The sequence below is a fragment of the Manacus candei genome, unplaced genomic scaffold, assembly GCF_025592945.1.
Source record: "Manacus candei isolate 608988 ecotype Guabito, Panama unplaced genomic scaffold, ASM2559294v1 h1tg000009l, whole genome shotgun sequence".
NCBI lineage: Eukaryota > Metazoa > Chordata > Aves > Passeriformes > Pipridae > Manacus > Manacus candei.
In genome coordinates, this window is record NW_026138057.1 from 3,401,165 (window position 1) to 3,416,695 (window position 15,531).

The following is a 15,531-nucleotide window of genomic DNA, read 5'->3' on the forward strand; positions in this document are numbered from 1 at the left end:
AAGGCGGGAGGAAAACTACAACTCCCGTCGGGCTGTGCGCGAGAGCCGGCGCGCCCCTGACAGCGAGTTTATCGAGGAAAGCCCGTCCGGGACATGGAGTCCCAATGTCCCCCCCACCGCTGGCCATGTCCCCAAGTGCACAGACACATCCATGTGGTTGATCCCTCCAGGGGTGGTGACTCCATCGCTTCTCCGGGCAGCCTGTGCCAGTGCAGGGTGCTGCGAGCCCAACTACAGCCCGTTCCCAAGAGCATCCTTGTTTTTGTTGTTCCCAAAAAGCATCCATCTCAGCCCAAGGCACGGCTCCTTTGGAAATTCCTCTTGTCTTCTTATTGACCTAAGATACCTTCCTTTTTTTCCACGCAGTTCTGAGAAGGAAGCACTAGTCTATCCAATTATTCCATTACATAGGAGATGGAGTTTTTTCAGTGTTTATTCGATTATTGTAGAAGGATTTGTGTCCTTGCTGGCTGAAGGACTAAGAGCCTTCAGACCATTTATTTTAATCAGCAATATTAACAGACCTGAGATCATGAAGAAAACTGGATAAATGTGAATCCAGCAAAGTGTATGTTTGGGAGATGTTTTCTAACCTAGCAGTGCAATGAAACCCAAGAATTCTGGGTCCATCTCCATGGAGCTTCACCCAAGGAGAGCAGGAGCCTTGCTTGTCATAGACTCATAGAATGGTTTGTGTTCAAAGGAACCTTAAAGCCTGTTCAGTCCCATGGGCAGGGACACCTCCCACTATCTCAGTTTGCTCAAGCCCCTTCCAACCTGGCCTTGGACACTTCCAGGGATGGGGCAGCTGCAGCTTCTCTGGGAAATCCACTCCAGTGCTTCAGCACCCTCACAGGACAGAATTTCTTGCAGTATCCCATCTAACCCCACCCTCTGGCAGTGGGAAGCCATTCCCCCTTGTCCAGTGACTGCAGTTCCTGATGAGTCGCAGGCCTGGGTGTGCTGAGGGCACCTGTGGCCATCGTGGTGCCACCTCGGGGACCTCCCTCTGGGGCTCCATTCTGGAGTCCCCTCCTGTGACACCATCTCACCCTCGAAGACACAAAGTATATCTGCTGACACGTGTCCCTAAACCCAGCCACAGCACCCTGGCCCTTCGGGGCTGTCCCTTTGTGACACGGGCGCGTGACGGGGCCGACCTCACCCGTGACACCGCGACGTGGGCTGCGTCAGAAAGGGCTGTGTCCCAGCATTCCATGAAATCAGGATGGGGGCACAGATCTTCAGTCAATCCCGTGGGGAGACTGGCGGGCAGCAGGCCCCACTTGACAACACCGCTGCTGAGGTGTGGGACGGCTCCAAAGGGACAAGGCACTGTGGGATTTTTTTGAGGGACGCGTGTCCGCAGAGAACCTTTGTGTCTCTTGCAGGGCGAGATGTCATCGAAGGAGGACTCTCCAGAGCCGGGCACCTCTGCTGCCAGCACCAGCCAGGAGCCACGGGATGGCAGCGAGGAGAACCCCGCCTGCCCGGCGTGCCGGGACATCGACACCAAGTGCTCCAGCTTGTGCTGGCACTGCTTCTGCCGCTTCTGCCTGTGGGATTGGAGCCTCAGCGACGCCGCGTGCCCCCAGTGCCAGCGGCCCATCCGCCACACGTACCCCCAGCACGTGGCCCTGTACCACGAGGTGCAGGACCAGGTGTACAACAGCAAGCAGAGGCAGCTCAGCCGCTCGGAGCAAGGCATGTGGAGCTGCTCAGGACACAGTGGCAGCAGCCACGATGAGCTCTCGGAGCAGGGCCGAAGGAGGTCCTTGAGGTGGCACCGTGACGGCCACCAGTGGTCTCGGCACGCCCAAGGCAGCAGCTCCTTGAGAAGGAGGAGGCGTCGGCGGAGAAGGAGGAGGCGTCAGTGGAGAGTGGATCGGGACAATGTGCCTGGCGAGGGACGAGCTCCAGGGTCCGAACAGGACACCTCAGACTCCTCATGGGGGAGGCGATCCCAGCGCGGGCCCCACATGCCACAGAGCCAAGATCAGCAGGGACAGGCACGGGGCCGCCGCAGCAGACAGAGGTGGCGGAGGAGGAACAGGGAGCGTTCCCACGGCTGGCACAGGCAATGGAGCAGGTCCCGCAGGCAACGCCGGGACACCCAGACATCGTCCTCAGGAACGGAGCCCCACGACGACTCCGCGAGGCAGAGGAGTTGGAGGAGCAGGAATGCTGGTGAGCAACGAGCTCCGAGGCACCAACAGCACATCCCAGACTCCTAAGGGAGGAACCGGTACCGGTGCAGGACCCAGAGCCATGCAGGGCACAGGACCCAATAGCCCACCCTCCCAAGAGGGGAAAGGCCACACTCAGTCCTGGTACAGGACAGCCCAGAGTGTCCAGCCAGCCTTCTGTGATCTCCCAGCATGGAGCCACCAGATCCTCTCTGGGCATCCCATTCCGGGGTTTGACTCCCTCCGAATAAACAAATGTCACTTTAGCCAACGCTTCCTTTATTTCCCTTTGTGCTTTTTGCTGTCTCAGGAGCCTCCACAGGTATTTTGGAGCACCCCAGGCCGTGGGAGTGCCTTGGGTTGCCCTCATGAGCCCTATGCTTTCCCTCTCTGTGCTCCCTCCAGCCCCATCATGTGCCTCTGTGGATCAAGCAAGGAGCAGGGGGTTCTCCCCACATCCCCACGGGCTCTTCCCCACTCTGTGCCCCAGGATTCCACAGCTGAATTTGATTTATTTGGAATCTTTCTTTTTTTTCTGTTTTTCCTCCAATTTTATCCGGGGAAATTTTGCTGGGAAAAGCTGGAAGCCCTTAGCATTTTTCCAGCGGAGCCACACCTTGGTACAGGAACATTTTCCACAAAAAAAGGTGTAGCTGATACCATTCAGTGCTGGAGGTGCCCGAGCCCTGCCCCAGGGCCAAAACTTGCCCTTCACTTCCCTCCCAGCTGTCACCCAGTCCCTGTCCCTAAATGCCAGCCTTTGGAATCACCCCAATAACCTGCACTGTCCCATTTATCCCTCACTTGGGATATCAGTGTAGTTGATAATCTCCCTAAATGCATGTTCAGCACGTGGGACATGGATTTTGCCAATGGATACGTTCTGTGCTGGATGGAAGGAGGCTGATCACACTGGATCCCTCTTGCACTGCTAGAAATAATTGGGAACAGAAGCCATAAAATTCAACAAATGGTGAAAAACAGGACCTGGGGCTCACAGGGCTCAGTGCTGAGGTCTGGAGCTTGTGGGCAAGGATCCTGGGTGTCCACATCATGCTCTGGTAGAGCCACTCCTTTCCTTGAGTGAATTTATTTTTCTTCCACATAAACCTGCTTCAAATAGATCCGGAGTTCACCCATTTTCCCAGATTATCCTCAAAGGTGGACTCTTGCTACCAGAGACTCCTGGCAAACACACCCAGTGTCCGGTGGGAGAAGCGAGGAACGCTGGGCACAGGAGGGGGCCACGCACAGGAGCAGAACTATCCTGTTAATTTTTCCCTGGATTTACTTTTCTCATTAAATCCCAAACTTCCCATTTGGTGTAAGATGAACAGAGCTGTCCTGTTTAGTTTTCCCTGGATTTACTTTTTTTTCACTCAGTACAAAACTTCCCATCGGGTATAAGCTGATGTTTGTTTATCTCCCGGAAAATCCACTCCCTGGCCAAGGCAGCCTCTCTGAGCACCTTGCCAGGGATCTGGAAACGCTGGATGTGTCCACCTAAACACACTCACACAAATATTTCAATGGGAAAACCCTGGAAAGATACAGGTGAGCATTCATTGTGGGTGGATGGTGGTGGCAGAGCCATACTGCTGCTATTTCTGGATAACAGCGAGTAAGAAAACTCAAACAATTTCTCCTGAAATAAAAAAAAAAAAAAAAAAAAAGGTTCTTGGAAAAGTGCAAACAGTCTGGAAGTGTCAGGGAAGAGCCTGTGGCCAGCGCTGCTCTCCGAGGTCACCGTCCAGGAGCTGCCCAGGCTGGATTCAGGAGGTCTTTACGAACACGGGCACCTCAGCCAGGCTGGCAGAGTAATTCCTGAGGATGGTGCCTCCATCAAACACACGGGCAGAGTTGGTGTCCAGCCAGAGGTGTCCTTCTCCAGGCAGGAAGACATCCCTCCATCTTTGTCCTTTTTCTGTTATCGGAGCAACCAGGACCTGCAGTGAAAAAAAAAAAAAAGAAAGAAAAAAGAACTTTAGCAGGTGGTGGATTGGGCGGGATGTACATGTGGGGATGAGATGGTCACCAGGGAATCCTGGAATGGTTTGGGTTGGAAGGAACCTTAAAGCCCATCTCATTCCCCCCCTGCCATGGGCAGGGACACCTTCCACTCTCCCAGGTTGTTCCAAGTCCCGTCCAGCCTGGCCTTAAAACTATTTTCCCTTGTTTTACGGGAAAAGCGGTATCCAGCATTCTGAGACTATTGATTCCTGCTAAATCATTTCACTTCCAAAGCTGAAAGAGGTTTCCAGGGCCCTGAATAATAGTTCTGTGAAGAAAGCCAAGCTTTTCCAAAAAGGAAAAACCCCAAACCCACATCAACCAGCTGCTTTGGCTTGGATTTTAATCTGCTTGACTACGAAGCTCCGGTTTGTGTTTCGGCAGAGCTGGGCTCACAGGATGGTGCAGAATTCCCACCTCATCTCCAATGAGAAATTCATCCTCTATGGTGAAGGCAGTCGGATCCGTGGGGCTGAGCCACCAGGCTGGGCGGAAGATGGGGTGTCCCAAACTCTGCCACTCCTCGCTGTATTTTAGGAGGAGCGGCAGCACAAAGTCCCGGTGCCTCTGGATGCATTGGCGGGTCAGGTTCAGGACCTGCAGGGTCAGAGGGAAATCTGTCAGGAGCCTGACATCCAGGAAACAGCAAAGCAGGCAGGGAAAAATGAAAATAAATAAATAAATAATTTTTTTTTTTTATATATATATATATTCCCTTGGGAAGAGAGGTGACTGAATTCCAATGTCCTGATCAAGTTATGGCAGCCAACAAGGTACAAACAGGGTTGATATTGGATATTAAGTTATGTGGGTATAAATCCATTGATAATAGGTTTAACTCAATTGATAATGCATATGAATCCATTGGATTTAAATGGTTTAAATCCACTGATAGTGGATGTGAATCCATTTGAATTAAATCCATTATCAATGGATATAAAACCACTGTATTTAAATTTTTTATAATGAATATTAATTGGATTTTAATGGATTTAAATATATTGATAATGAATATAAATCCATGAGATTTGAATGGATTTAAATCCATTGATAATGAATATAAATTCATGGGATTTGAATGGATTTAAATCCATTATAATGGATATTAATTAATTGGATTTAAATGGATTTAAATCCATGGATGGTGGATACAAATCCAGTGGATTTACATGGATTTAAATACACTGACAATGGATCTAAGTCCATTGTATTTACATGGATTTAGATCCCTTGATAATTGATATAAATCCTTTGGATTTAAATGGATTTAAATCTATTGATAATTGGTATAAACCCATTGGTTTTAAATCTACTGATAACGGATATGAATCTGCTGCATTTAAATTGATAAAATCCATTGATAATGGATATGAATCCATTGGATTTAAATGGATTTAAATCCATTGATATTGTATATAAACCCCTTGGATTGAAATGGATTTACATCCATCGACAACTGGATATAAATCTGTTAATTTAAATGGATTTAAGTGGATGTAAATCCATTGATAATGCACCCGATTTACGTGCATTTAAATCCACTGATAATGGACATAAATCCTTTCCATTTAAATCCCTCGGATTCTCCTCATGAGAGAGCCGGTGTCGTCCTGGTCAGAGTGAGGGATACACACCCAGGAGTCACAGCAGAGCCAGGGTGGGGACCCGAAGGCCATCACGGGCAGGAAGGTCACGATCTGCAGCCACCGCACAAACAGCTCCGGGTCCCCCGCGGAGTCACCGGCCAGGCTCCCTCCTGTGGGAACACAGGGCTCAGGGGGGCTGCTCAGGGGCCTCCCACGGGAAAAGGCAGCTCTTGGGAACACTTAGAGCCCCTCCCGGTGCCTAAACCCCCCTGGGAGCCATCGCTCCAAAAACCTGCCACAGCTTCCCTAGAAACGGCACGAGCCGAGGGCTCTCCCAGCCATCCACAAATGCCCATTTCCCTCAGAGGCTTTTCCCAGATTTTGCAGCTCTCAGAATGTTGGGACACAACCTAAGGGGCCACGTGCCCCAGTAGCAAACACCCCAACCCTCTCCATGCGGGGGGACCTGCGCTCCTGTCCTGCTTCCCTGGAATAAGCCGAGGGGTTCAGCGTCCGTCGGGGTGGGAACTGCCGTGCTGGGATTGCCTGAGCCACATTTTCTAAGGAAAACAGGCTAAAAATAGAGGCCAAATTGAAAAATTGCTTCCAACCCCTATTTCGGGGCTGTTATTTAGCTCCATTCTCCAGGTCTGAAACCCCGTCCGCTCCAAGAAAAGGGGCAACAATCCGCTTGGCCCTGATTAGAGGTTGTTTCTTGCCTTTTATAACGTGTTTATTTAAGGATTTCTCCAGCCATTGTGCTTTGGGGCAGAAAGGCAAACTTGGAGCAGAGCTGCTTGAGCTTTAGGAACATCCATTCCCCAGCCAGGAGCCTGGGGATGTGGATCCTGGCTAAGGGCTCCCTCCTGGCTGTACCGGGTGGGATTTAGCCCAAGCCAAGCCCTGTGGGGGTGGGTTGTGGTGGAGCTCTGCAAAGGGCATCCCCAGAGACCCGGCTGCTGATGGGGCTGCCTGGTAATATTTACAGCATGTTCTTTTGTTTTTAATTCCTCAGCTGATTCCCTGGTAACGTTCATCCCAACCAAACCAGCAGAACAGAAAATCGGGGAGCAAAGTGCTCCAAGCCTTCCCATAGCACACCTAAGGTGCAAATGCACCTCCTGCCTCGAAAAACTCCGCAAAAATCACTGAGGAAAAGGCAGAAATAACGAAAAAACCCAAACAAATCCTTACCTACAGTGTCAGGGATGAAGAAGTTGTAGCCCAAGAGGCTGTAGTGCAGCACGGAGGGGATCAGCCCCTTCAGCCCCGCGTGGCTCCAGTCGGAGCGCAGGGGGCTCATCTGGACGAACAGAGGGAGGTGACTGGAGCTGGGGAGACAAAACAAACCCTTAGAGGTGTTTAGAGGGCTCACAGGAGCCAAAATTCCACAATGCCTGGCTGGCTTGGCAGTCACTGGGGTCAGATAGAGAATCCTGGAATGGTTTGGGTGGGAAGGGACATTAAAGCCCATCCAGTCCCACCCCCTGACATGGGCAGGGACACCTTCCACCAGCCCAGGTTGCTCCAAGCCCCGTCCAACCTGGCCTTGGACACTTCCAGGGATCCAGGGGCAGCCACAGCTTCTCTGGGCAACCTGTGCCAGGGCCTCACCAACCTCAGATCCCACATGGATCATCGACTCCAACATGCTGCCCTAGACCACCTCTGTGCCACTTCCCTGGGTGCTGAGCACTCCTGGCATCCCAAGGACATCCCCTCAACCATCCCCCAGGAACTCACACACCCCTTGGTTCCAGCAAGGCGTGTCCCCGGTACCCACCTGGCCCCGGCGCTGACAACGGTGCCATTGCCCAGTGTCGCCAGTGCTGCCGCCAACACCCTGGTGTATCCATCACCTGCCAGCTCGGCGGGAGGTGGGACATCCTGCTCCAGGAAAGAATTACCCTCGACTCCCTCAAAGGCCACGTATGTGGCCCCCAGCGCCTGCCGCAGGCGCCGGGCACGTGCCAGGTACCAGGCCAGTGCCGCCTCGCTGGTGACGTTCAGGCGGGCACAGAGCTGCCCCTTCCAGGTGGTCAGCAGTGGGATCTGCGGATGAGGACGGAAGTGGTTGTTAGATCCATAAAATATCCTGCTTATTCCAGGGTGTGAGGCTGGGGAATGCCACTCTGCCCCCGCGCTGAGGCGCAGCACGTGAAGGTGTCAACCCTCCCTCAATTCTCCCCCAAAAACCCCCCAGTGGGTGGCAACGTGGCTGATCATTAAACTGACCACAAAAAAAAAACAAAAAAAAATGGAGTTGAGGGATTTTCTGAACACGGGCAACTTTTTAAAATCTTTTGGAAGTGTGGGAATTTCCAAGCTGCTTCCGTAGGAGCCAGGAGAGAAGCTGCTCCCCACAGCACTGCCGTGCCCCAGCACAGGAGCACTGGGCTGTTCCCCCTGTAAGTAATAAACCCGAGGGGGTTTATCCAGTGCTAGTTTTGGGTTTAGGGTTGAGGGGGGTCCTGTATCCTGTACCGTGCTGCCCCCAGGTCGGGGCTGGCGGCTCAGCCAGTATCCCGCGGCCTCGCCGCGGTGCAGGGATTGCAGGAAGAGCGGGGAGGTGATGCTGGCGTAGGGGGACAGAGTGATGGAGAGCTGCAGAGGCTCCACCAGGGCCAGGTCCTGCCTCTTCCTGCGCTCCGAGGGCACGTGCTCCTGCGGGAGGGAAAGGCAGGGAGGGGTGGTCGGTGGGAGCGGCGATGCCGAGCTCTCCGTGGGCGCGGGGCGCGGGGCGCGGGGGGACACTCGTACCGCTGCGGCCAGGATGGCGGTGCCGCGCTCCCCCAGGGCCACGACCCCCTCCTGAAGGCCGTGCCGCTTCAACCTCCTCACCAGCGATCTCAAACCTCGCTTGATTTTGGCGGCGGAACCCTCCGGGCCGTGGTACCGCCACATCGGGGACCTGCGGGGTGGGAAAAGCCGGGGGGTGGGGGGGGTGCCGCGGTTTTGGGCCGGAACAAGATGCTCCGGGCAGCGACCTGGGGCTCCTGGGAGGATGCCCATCCCCGGGAGGAGGGAACACCCACCCCAGGAGCGCCGTGTCCGGCCGTGCCCGTGCCGGCCCCGCCGGGGGGTTGCCCCTGTGCCGGTGCGCGGCCGCCACGTCGGTGCCGATGCAGAGCAGGTACCGCAGCGGCTCCGCCCGGCCCGCCGGCGTCTCCAGGCAGAAGTGCCGGTGGCTCTCCAGCGACAGGAGCAGGGGCACGTCGGGCGCCACCGTCACCGTCACTCCTGGGGGGAGGAAAGGGGGAATGGTGTCTCGGCGGGCGCCCGGCTCCTCCCAGTCCTGGCACTTGTGCGCTGCCAAGACCTCCCCGACTGATCCCACCGCAGATCCAGCCATGCCGACCGTCCCCATTCTGTTCCTGCTATTCCCTTGTAGCCTCCAAAATGCCTTTCAAGGGCTAGATTTCTCCCATTCCTGCCTTTTTTGCTCAGCATGCAGTGGCTGCAGCAGTTCAGGGCAGCTGCGGGTCATTGGATAAATTTGGGGGAATACCCAAAGTTCAGTGCTCTGCAGAATAATCCCAATGTCCACCCAAAAACGACAACAGCAGCTGAACTCCTGCCTGAATCCAGCATCCCACAGCAGCATCAGGGAGCTGTGAAGCCACTCAAGCGGAGATAGAGGAAGCAGCAATGGGCACAGACTTAAGAAAAAAAATCCCAGACACGTGAAGAGTACAGGATGTCCCCGGGGTGACTTGGACCGTGCCATCCTCAGGCACTCAGGTTCCATATCACAGCCTTTCCCACAGGGATGAGGCGGTGTGGGATCCAGGCAGTGCCACATCCTGTTGCCGGCTGTCATTACGTTTGTAGGATATTTAATTCTCGGAGGCATCTACGCTGCTCTTAAACCAGCTGCTTTAGAGGTGAGGAGGGGGATGGGGAAGCACAGGGATTGAAACCAGAGGACAGGGGACAGGGAAGGCTGTGATTACCTGTCGAGCCCAAGAAGTACCTGTCCAGGACAGGCCCGAAGCCGTCGGGGTTGGTGCCGAGGTCTCCGCTGACGAAGGGCTGTGCGGGGCTCTCTGCGCCATTGAGGGGCCAGCGCTGGGCACGGATGCTTGGCCCACCGTACCAGGAGACATTGGCCATGGAAAAGCAATCCTGCAACCAGGAGAGCATCGTTAAAGAGCAAGGAAGGCTCAGGGTGAGGAGAAAGGTCAGGTTGGGTGAGGCCGGGAGCAAACTGTGCTAGTGGAAAGTGTCCCTGCCTGTGGAATGGGGTGAGCTTTAAATTCACCTTCAGGACCCCAGCTGGGAAATCTGTTTGGGGTTTCTTGGTTTGTTTGGGGTTTTTGTTTGGTTGTTTTTTCTTTCTTTGGTGCTTTTTCTTTGTTTGCTTTACTTCTAAGTTTGTTTTACTTTTAAAGACATTAACCTTTCTATCCACTTTTCCCAGAGTTTCTGGCACGAATTTACAGCTGCAACTGCCCCCACCTGAGGGAAGTTTTAGCCCTCACCTCGATCGTACCACGGCATCCCTGGAGGGACACGTGCTCTCTCCCAAGGCACAGCTTCCCAAGGGCTCATAACAAGAATCTCCCTCAACGAGACTCAGTTTGGGGGATTTGGGACACTTCTCATAGGGCTGACAGGACCCTGTACCCGGGGACATCCTCATCCTTGACCCACCTCCTGCCAGAAACCATCCATTTTCACTTCAAAGCCTCTAAAACTTTCTCCTTTCTGCCAAGTCAAGGGATCAGCAGGACTTAAGAGTCCGCGTGACTTCCCAGGCGGGACGGGTTTCCCCGAAATCCCGAGGATTTGGGGCCGTGGAGGGAGGCTGGGGCAGGCAGAGGAGACCTGAAGAACCCCAACTCAGCCCACCTCGTGTTTATTCCCAATCCCAAGGCTTCGGAGCCTCCTGGAGCCCTGAGCTCGGGGCACAGAGAGGTTAAGTCTCTCCAAGAGGTGGGGAGAGGAGATGTAAATTATTAAAGTGGAAACCCTGGAGGCTCGGAATAGATGTACCAGGTGTCAGCTGAATTCATTACACCAGCTGGAAAAGAGGGAAAAACAGCCTGTTCTAAACTCAGATTCCTCTGGATCATATTTTCCAATGGTTTGTTTTTTTTAAAAAAAGTGGGGAAAAGCCTCTTCTGTCTTGCTCATCCTCTCGTACACCCCACACCAACGCCAGCAAAGGGGACCCAGCCCCGTACACAGGGGTTGTGCTCAGGCAACACCTTCCACTCACCCAAAATGGTGCCAACAGGTGATTTATGGCTGAAGGGGAACAATCCCCCGTCCCACACCGCCCCATCCTGCTTTCCTCCCTGTCCTGGGGGCTCCCCACAACCGGACACCTTGCTCTGACAGGGTTCCTCCTTCCCCTCCTAACGCTCCCTTTCAGAGCCTGCTTTCGTTTAACCGAGGGACAAAACAGGGAATGATACCAAAAATAAAGCCCCCCTCGGTGTTTGCAGCAGCGGACGTGGGTTATTCCCATCCCCTGGGAGCTGCCCATTGTGTCTGCGTTGGAATGGACCTTCCCGAGGTTCTCGCCAGCATTGTCTCCAGCAGTTATTTACTCCGTCTCCATATAAACACAGTGCTCCCACCCCGGGGTCACCAACACGGCACCACCAGGGCCCCCTGGGGGTTTGGGGGGCTCAGCATCAGGTCACGATGCTGCCAAAAGGCTTTTCCAACGTGGCACCGGCCACAGCCCCTCCGGGTTCTGGGGGCTCAGCATCAGGTCACGATGCTTCCAAAAGGCTTTTCCCACCCGGTCGCTGGAGGCTGTGGGAGCTGGGGAGCTCCACGGGAGCTGGGGAATTCTGCCAGGCCAGACCCTGCCCGCTTTGGCTCGTTGGGCCCCGAACGATGCCGAGCTGGGCAGGGGGGTCCCCATTACCTTCAGCGTCACGTCGGGGCGCAGGGGGGTCCAGCGGACGCCGTAGCACTCGGTGCCGGGGGCCGCCGGGGGCTCCAGGGAGAGCCGGAGCTCGGCGTCCTCCTCCCAGGAGTAGCAGAACTGGCCGCCGTCGTGCCAGCAGTGGTCCCTCGGCGGCGGGGGCTCGGCGGCCGGCACGCTGCCCACCGCGATCGCCGCCACCGCCCGCCCCGCCGGCAGCGCCCGCAGCACCAGGGCCCCGCGCCGGCGCTCCCACAGCATCCCGCCGGCCCGGCCGCGCAGCACCCACTCCTCCGGGGACTGCTCCAGGGCCTGCCAGGAGATGATGCCGATGGTCATGGCGAAGAAGACGGCCACGCCGAGGCAGCCGACGGCGCCTTTCCAGGGCTCCGTCATCTCCCTGAAGCCCAAGGTCCAGTTGGACTCTGGGATTTGACCGGTGTGGCGGGAGAGGGGCATGGTGATGCTCCGCTTCTCAGCCCTCCTGCAGAGGCACGAGAAAGAAAAGCCTCTGGGGTTGCTCCAAAAGATTCCCTGGGACCGCTCCAAAAGCATGTACAAAAAATTAATTCCATTAAAAAAAACGGTTTAAAAGAAGGAAAGCTGCAGCTCTGTTCTCTCTGCACCGATCCGAAGGTAAGAGGAGTCCCTTCCACAGCCTCCTCCGCGGCAGATCCCGCTGCTGGGCTCGGTGACGGAGGCTCAGCTCCCAAAGCCTGTCCTGGAGCCAGCTCAGCCCCTTGGCACGGCTGACAGCACCCACACAGTGACACTGAGGAGGAGGACACGCGGGGCCCAGAGCCCGGGAGGGAGATGGGACCATGGCCGGTGGGAAGCGGGGCTGTTCTCCAGCCTCTGCTGATCCCTGGGGTTTGGCATCAAGTCACTGCTCCATTTGGAAGCAGCAGTAAATAGCCAGGGGTGCAGGAAAATATCACAGGATGGTTGGAGAAAAGAGGGGGGGAGGATGCAACATCCTCTTTCCATCTCCTTTCTCTCTTCCCTGGAAAAGTACTTGGATATTGCACAGAGCAAAAAACACCCATGGGCAAGGTCCAGGTGCTGGGTGAGTCCAAGGGAACGGGCACCTGGTGCTCCCCAGGTAAGGGATCACCTGTGGTGACAGTGTCATGGGGTGGCACTTGTTGTTCCTGCACCTCAGGGTGCCCCTCCATCCCGCTGCCCGACGGCAGGTTGGGAATGGTGCCGTCTCCCCTGGCACAGCACACCCACCCCTACACCCCCCACCGCCCCCTCCCCACATCTCTTTACCTGAAGGCAGGTTCAGAGATGCTGTTGCAGCCTCTCAAGTCTCCTCAATGTTTTTCCCGCTGGTTTTCCCACCAGCAGCAGGTTTTCCTCCTGTTTCCCAGGGCAGTTTTCCCTCCTGGCTGTGTCCGAGAGAGCCATCCAGCCGAGGCAACTTGATCCAGCCTAACCCAAGAGCGTTACTTAAGACCAGCTCCCTCCCTCCCACCCGCTCCCCTGCAGCTTGCATGTAGCCACAGGTGGCTGTTCATCAGAGACAGGGGCAGGAAATTAAAAATAATAAGTTTTAAAGGCTTTTCTTTATAGGGGAATAATTTTAAAGGTTTTTTTTTTGCCAAGTTTTCGAGGTGGCTCTGGTTGAGCCTTTACCACGCACCTGTGAACCCACACGTGAGAAGCCCTGGCAGCACTGAGAACTCCTTGTTCTACTGCTTTGGATTTTGTGGTTGTTATTGTTATATTTTGGGGGATTCTATCCCTGTTTTTTACCTCACAAAAGCCACTGGACACCCCTCAGATCATCTCCAAGGCTGCCAAAATGGGAGCTGCAGGTAAGGGTGCTGCCTGCACCCCAAAGCAGAGGGAAGCAACTTCCTGAGACACTTGCAAACCCCATCAGTGCAAAAAACGGGAAATCTGGGATTTCCATCCATTTTCCATGCCCCAGTCACCGTTCACGCTTATCCCACCCTGCCTACAGGTGATCAGGGAAGACCTGGGTTTTCCAAGCAATATTACAACCTGTTGGCTGCCAAGATATAAAAAACCCCTGGGATTTAAAAGCAATTCCCCATCGTGCATCCAGGCCAAACCCCGACAATTCCAAGCCCTGAACCCCAAGGCCAAAGCTCTGCTCACCTCTGATGTTGCTCTTTGGGAAAATCCCAGGACAGCCAAATCCACCAGGAAAATTCTCATCCGTGGCTCAAGTAATGCCCTGGAGGGGCCTTTCCCCATCAGGATCAACTTTTCGTTCCAGCTGGGGCAACATCCAGTGTGGGATGGAGGGAAAATGGGTGGATGGTATCGGGACGAGCCTCTCCCTGGGCCTCCAGAGCAGGAGAGAAGGATGGATCCAGGATAAGGAGAAAGGATGAGTCAGGCTGCCCCAAAAACTTGGGTGTGAGCTGTGAGACAGTGATGTCCATCCCAAAGGAGCTGGGAATCCCCTGGGAACACAGATCAGGAGGGGTTAAGCAAAGCTGTAGGAGGTAGAGCAGGGCTGGGTTCGAAGCACTAATTGAGGAGGTCACAGATCCCGTGGGACCCTAAAACAAGTTAAAATTAAGGGGAAAACATCCAAAAAAGAAGGAAGAAGGGGTGCTCCTTCCACCAGGGAAGTTACAGGCACTCGGGGTGCTCAACACACCCCACGACCTGGAAAAGGGGAACAAGTAGAAGTGAATAAACCCCATGGTCATTCAGAGCTGTTCACCCACAGCATCAGCCGGAGCTGATGGAATTAGTGGTGTGGGATTTGCCACCACTTTACAAGGCTTCATAGATCCATGTGCCCCAGGCAGGGATCGGTTTGGCTGCAAAACCTTCAGAAACGGGGCAGAGGAGAGAAAAAAAAGATCTTTGTGATGACCTGGAGTCCTGGTGCACTGGGAAGGATTAATCCTCTGTCCAGGGGAAAGAAGGGAATGCAGCAGCAGCGCCCAAAAGCTGCACAGGGATCTGCAATTCCCTCTTTCCCACCCCAAAACGGGCTGGGGGTGGGGTGGGGGGCAACTAACGGTGGTGTTTGGCTGCAGCAGCTCAAGTCAAAGCTCTGTCACATGGCCCATGATTAAATCACATCCATGGGATGGCAGAGGGGCCCCCAAGGTGGGATTAGAGAAACCCCGGGATGGCATGTCCGGTGGTGCGGATGCAGCGGGATAAGGGGGGAGGGGGAGTGTGGAGGGGCCAAACCCAGGTGGGATCTCAGGAAACAGGGGGATTTTTTAAAAAGCTTTTCTTAAAAAGCATCTCAAATCCCGGGGAAAGAATCCTGCTGGAGGTTTCAACAAAATATTTGGCCAAGTTTGGGCACCCCCCCCAGCGCTGCACGTGGTCAGGGTTTGGGCTGAGCCCTCTTCCCTCCCAGAACTGCTGTGTTTTGGGAGGAGGAACAGTTTTGGGAGTTTTCCTGCCCCTCACAAATCGCAGCACGAGGCGGCTCCCTCGAGCAGCAGGAAGCCTCCCTTCATCTTCCTCACACTGCCAAGGAAAACCACTTTGCCTTGGCCCGCTACAGGAAAAAAAACCCATCATTTTGGGGTGGCTCCTGGATTCCAGGAGAGTGTCCTGCCCCCCTGCTTCCAGTAGCTGGGGTTTTGTTTATACATTCTTAAGTCTCCTCCTATGCAAAGTGGAGCATCTTTCCTCCTTTCCTGACTTTGCAGGGCTGAAAGGACCTTAAGTTTCCCTTTTAATATCCCCCGGGGCTTTCCAAGCTCCAGGGATGCTGAGGGGTTCTGGGCAACCTGGATAGTGGAAGGTGTCCCTGCCCATGGCAGGGGGTTGCAACTGGATGGGTTTTAGGGTCCATTCCAAACCAAACCACTCCAGGATTCTGGGATTTGCCAGCCCTCGAGGCTGTTTGGGATGCAGC

At 54.7% G+C, this 15,531-nt stretch overlaps 2 protein-coding genes across 3 annotated transcripts; one reads left to right on the forward strand and one right to left on the reverse strand.

Moving 5' to 3' along the window:
• The first annotated feature begins 476 nt into the window (after nt 1-476).
• Nucleotides 477-2,479, forward strand: LOC127466352 (uncharacterized). Of its 2 annotated transcripts, none has more exons than XM_051777076.1 (2): nt 477-1,306; nt 1,370-2,479. In XM_051777076.1, the coding sequence occupies exons 1-2, from the start codon at nt 942-944 to the stop codon at nt 2,232-2,234; spliced, it is 1,230 nt and encodes a 409-aa protein (XP_051633036.1). In that variant the 5' UTR covers nt 477-941; the 3' UTR covers nt 2,235-2,479. The 2 variants fall into 2 exon arrangements, with proteins under 2 accessions (XP_051633036.1, XP_051633037.1); XM_051777077.1 differs by having other exon boundaries at nt 485-1,306; nt 1,392-2,478.
• A 359-nt stretch (nt 2,480-2,838) lies between these two features.
• On the reverse strand, nt 2,839-14,774 carry LOC127466436 (SITS-binding protein-like). The gene is made up of 12 exons (XM_051777204.1): nt 13,791-14,774; nt 12,936-13,097; nt 11,664-12,147; nt 9,736-9,907; nt 8,818-9,022; nt 8,543-8,693; nt 8,267-8,446; nt 7,566-7,834; nt 6,977-7,113; nt 5,831-5,952; nt 4,614-4,793; nt 2,839-4,132 (listed from the first exon to the last, which is right to left on the reverse strand). The coding sequence occupies exons 3-12, from the start codon at nt 12,120-12,122 to the stop codon at nt 3,959-3,961; spliced, it is 2,049 nt and encodes a 682-aa protein (XP_051633164.1). The 5' UTR covers nt 12,123-12,147; nt 12,936-13,097; nt 13,791-14,774; the 3' UTR covers nt 2,839-3,958.
• Between the last annotated feature and the right edge of the window lie 757 nt (nt 14,775-15,531).